The 5,000-nt window shown below is 39.2% G+C and overlaps 1 protein-coding gene across 3 annotated transcripts in view; it reads left to right on the plus strand.

Moving 5' to 3' along the window:
• LOC113809176 (tyrosine-protein kinase Src64B) overlaps positions 1-5,000 on the plus strand; it is a 28,021-nt gene that overhangs the window by 15,525 nt on the left and 7,496 nt on the right. For all 3 annotated transcript variants that reach the window (XM_070130701.1, XM_070130699.1, XM_070130700.1), the window contains 2 exons: positions 3,685-3,808; positions 4,174-4,471. In XM_070130701.1, coding sequence (XP_069986802.1) covers positions 3,685-3,808; positions 4,174-4,471 — 422 coding nt within the window. The remainder of the gene's footprint in view (positions 1-3,684; positions 3,809-4,173; positions 4,472-5,000) is intronic.

Raw genomic sequence — 5,000 nt, forward strand, 5'->3', positions numbered from 1 at the left:
AGCAGAGGTTCTTGGCCACTTTGTTTACAGTAGAGGTTCTTGGCCATTTTATTTACAGTAGAGGTTCTTGGCCATTTTATTTACAACAGATTCATGGCCACTTTATTTACAACAGAGGTTCTTGGCCACTTTATTTGCAGCAGAGGTTCTTGGCCATTTTATTTGCAGCAGAGGTTCTTGGCCATTATATTCACAGCAGAGGTTCTTGGCCATTATATTTACAGCAGAGGTTCTTGGCCACTTTATTTGCAGCAGAGGTTCTTGGCCACTTTATTTGCAGCAGAGGTTCTTGGCCATTATATTTACAGCAGAGGTTCTTGGCCACTTTATTTGCAGCAGAGGTTCTTGGCCACTTTATTTGCAGCAGAGATTCTTGGTCACTTTATTTACAGCATAGGTTCTTGGACACTTTATTTACAGCATAGGTTCTTGGCCATTTTATTTACAGTAGAGGTTCTTGGCCATTTTATTTACAGCAGAGGTTCTTGGCCACTTTATTTGCAGCAGAGGTTCTTGGCCACTTTATTTACAGCAGAGATTCTTGGCCACTTTATTTGCAGCAGAGGTTCTTGGCCACTTTGTTTACAGCAAATGTTCTTGGCCATTTTATTTACAACAGAGGTTCTTGGCCACTTTATTTACAACAGAGGTTCTTGGCCACTTTATTTGCAGCAGAGGTTCTTGGCCACTTTGTTTACAGCAAATGTTCTTGGCCATTTTATTTACAACAGAGGTTCTTGGCCACTTTATTTACAACAGAGGTTCTTGGCCACTTTATTTGCAGCAGAGGTTCTTGGCCACTTTATTTACAGCAGAGGTTCTTGGCCACTTTATTTGCAGCAGAGGTTCTTGGCCACTTTGTTTACAGCAAATGTTCTTGGCCATTTTATTTACAACAGAGGTTCTTGGCCACTTTATTTACAACAGAGGTTCTTGGCCACTTTATTTGCAGCAGAGGTTCTTGGCCACTTTGTTTACAGCAAATGTTCTTGGCCATTTTATTTACAGCAGAGGTTCTTGGCCACTTTATTTACAGCAGACGTTCTTGGCCATTATATTTACAACAGAGGTTCTTGGCCACTTTATTTACAACAGAGGTTCTTGGCCACTTTATTTGCAGCAGAGGTTCTTGGCCATTTTATTTACAGCAGAGGTTTTTGGCCACTTTATTTGAAGCAGAGGTTCTTGGCCACTTTATTTACAGCAGAGGTTCTTGGCCGGCCACTTTATTTGCAGCAGAGGTTCTTGGCCACTTTGTTTACAGCAAATGTTCTTGGCCATTTTGTTTACAGCAGAGGTTCTTGGCCACTTTATTTGCAGCAGAGGTTCTTGGCCACTTTATTTGCAGCAAATGTTCTTGGCCATTTTATTTACAGCAGAGGTTCTTGGCCACTTTATTTGCAGCAGAGGTTCTTGGCCACTTTATTTGCAGCAGAGGTTCTTAGCCACTTTATTTGCAGCAGAGGTTCTTGGCCACTTTGTTTACAGCAAATGTTCTTGGCCATTTTATTTACTGCAGAGGTTCTTGGCCACTTTATTTGCAGCAGAGGTTCTTGGCCACTTTATTTGCAGCAGAGGTTCTTGGCCACTTTATTTGCAGCAGAGGTTCTTGGCCACTTTATTTACAGCAGAGGTTCTTGGCCACTTTATTTACAGCAGAGGTTCTTGGCCACTTTATTTACAGCAGAGGTTCTTGGCCACTTTATTTACAGCAGAGGTTCTTGGCCACTTTATTTGCAGCAGAGGTTCTTGGCCACTTTGTTTACAGCAAATGTTCTTGGCCATTTTATTTACAGCAGAGGTTCTTAGCCATTTTATTTACAACAGAGATTCATGGCCACTTTGTTTACAGCAAATGTTCTTGGCCATTTTATTTACAGCAGAGGTTCTTGGCCACTTTATTTGCAGCAGAGGTTCTTGGCCATTTATTTGCAGCAGAGGTTCTTGGCCATTTTATTTACAGCAGAGGTTCTTGGCCACTTTGTTTACAGCAAATGTTCTTGGCCATTTTATTTACAGCAGAGGTTCTTGGCCACTTTGTTTACAGCAAATGTTCTTGGCCATTATATTTACACTAGAGGTTCTTGGCTACTTTATTTACAACAGAGGTTCTTGGCCATTTTATTTACAACAGAGGTTCTTGGCCACTTTATTTACAACAAAGGTTCTTGGCCATTATATTTACACTAGAGGTTCTTGGCCACTTTATTTACAACAGAGGTTCTTGGCCATTTTATTTACAACAGAGGTTCTTGGCCACTTTATTTACAGTAGAGGTTCTTGGCCATTTTATTTACAGTAGAGGTTCTTGGCCACTTTATTTGCAGCAGAGGTTCTTGGCCACTTTATTTACAACAGAGGTTCTTGGCCATTTTATTTACAACAGAGGTTCTTGGCCACTTTATTTACAGTAGAGGTTCTTGGCCATTTTATTTACAGTAGAGGTTCTTGGCCACTTTATTTGCAGCAGAGGTTCTTGGCCATTTTATTTACAACAGAGATTCATGGCCACTTTATTTACAACAGAGGATCTTGGCCACTTTATTTACAGCAGAGGTTCTTGGCCATTTTATTTACACTAGAGGTGCTTGGCTACTTTATTTACAACAGAGGTTCTTGGCCACTTTATTTACAGCAGACGTTCTTGGCCATTATATTTACACTAGAGGTTCTTGGCTACTTTATTTACAACAGAGGTTCTTGGCTATTTTATTTACAACAGAGGTTCTTGGCCACTTTTTTTTGCAGCAGAGGTTCTTGGCCATTTTATTTACAACAGAGGTTCTTAGCCACTTTATTTGCAGCAGAGGTTCTTGGCCACTTTATTTGCAGCAGAGGTTCTTGGCCATTTTATTTACAACAGAGTTTCTTGGCCACTTTATTTGCAGCAGAGGTTCTTGGCCATTTTATTTACAACAAAGGTTCTTGGCCACTTTATTTGCAGCAGAGGATCTTGGCCATTTTATTTACAACAGAGGTTCTTGGCCACTTTATTTGCAGCAGAGGTTCTTGGCCATTTTATTTACAACAGAGGTTCTTGGCCATTTATTTGCAGCAGAGGTTCTTGGTCATTTTATTTACAACAAAGGTTATTGGCCATTTTATTTACAGCAGACGTTCTTGGCGTTGGGGGCCATGAGTAATTTCCGGATGGGGAAGACTTGGAGGCTTGTGGTTAGAATTCTGTTTAAAAATGTGATATGTATATGAGTGGCTCACTATTATTAATCGAAAAGCTTAAAACACGAAATTAAATTCAGGATTTTTTTTTTTTTGGGGGGGGATAATTTTCGTTGATGTCGGGGAAGGGGCCAGGAAGGCAATAAAGGTTCACTAAATATACTTTTTTGGCCCTTGTAGGTAATGATAAACTACAAGAGGGAACGCGGTGGTAAAATGATTAAGAACTGCAGTTTTAAAGTTATTGAAGTATATTAAGTTTCCTTAGTAATGATCGTACGGCTTAACTTTGCAACGATGTATATATAAACTGAAATTTCTGTTAGTAGAAAGAGAGAGAGAGAGAGAGAGAGAGAGAGAGAGAGAGAGAGAGAGAGAGAGAGAGAGAGAGAGAGAGAGAGAGAGAGAGAGAGAGAGAGAGAGAATATCTAATCAATGCCACCCAACACAGACAAAGCATGGTCCAATACGTGCAGCGGCTCAGCGATTCCTTTTTCCATGCAGCTGGTACTTCGGAAAAATCTCGCGGCAGGAAGCGGAGCAGCTGCTGCTCAGTAGATACAACGACACCGGCGCATACATGATAAGAGCCTCGGAATCCGGCCATGGCCACACCATCAGCATCAGGGTGAGGCAGAGGGACACCGATAAGGATAATTGAAAGGGCTGTAGTGATGGTAGATGGTAGTGGTAATGGTGGGGGTAATGGGGATAGCAGTGGTAGTAATAGAGATTGTGATTAACCATAATAATGGCTGTGATAATGGTTGTAATAATTGAGATAGTAATGATTGCACCAGTGATGTTATGATAAAAAATATGATAATGTCTTTATCAATAATGATATATATACACAAACATATAACAATGCAAATAAAGATAATGATAAACAGCAATCATGATAATATTAACAATAAATAAGTAATTTAAATGAAGCATCTCTGCCTACAAAGACACAGTAACGGTCAAAAATAAATGCTTATCACTTCTCAGGCCTTCAACTGGGCGACGAACCGGCCGGAGGTGAAGCACTTCCGTGTCTACGGCTCCGTCCAGGAAGGCTTCTACATCTCCAAGAAGAAGTCCTTCTCCACCCTCAACGACCTCATCGAGGACTACATGCACGACAACGGCACCGAGCTCTCGATGCTCCTGAAGACGCCCTGTGTGAGGTTCGAGCCGGAGCTGCCGGACATCTCTCGGGAGTGCGTGGACAACTGGGAGGTCCCGCGGGAGGTCCTGCAGTGGAAGAAGAAGATCGGCCAGGGATCCTACGGCGAAGTCTGGCTGTGTGAGTCTCGGCGGCTCGGGAGACCACGCGCGGAGACACACGTGATGCGTCTCTGTTTACGGAAATCTGTTTATATCTATGCAATCTGTATAGCTAGGTGCCTTTACCTATATGTCTATATCTATATATCTATATATTTTTCTGCATCTTCACATCTATTTATTAATCTATACATACATACATGTATACTTACATACATGCCTATGAATAAAGATATATATATATATATATATATATATATATATATATATATATATATATATATACATGTGTATATATTCATATATATATATATATATATATACATATACATGTGTATATATTTATGTATATATATATGTATATATATATATATATATATATATATATATATATATATATATATATATATTTGGATATATATATATATATATATATATATATATATGGATATATATATATATATATATATTTGGATCTATATATATGGATATATATATATATGGATATATATATATATATATATATATATATACATATATATATGGAA

The sequence above is a fragment of the Penaeus vannamei genome, chromosome 15 (genome assembly GCF_042767895.1).
Source record: "Penaeus vannamei isolate JL-2024 chromosome 15, ASM4276789v1, whole genome shotgun sequence".
In the NCBI taxonomy this organism is placed as follows: Eukaryota; Metazoa; Arthropoda; class Malacostraca; order Decapoda; family Penaeidae; genus Penaeus; species Penaeus vannamei.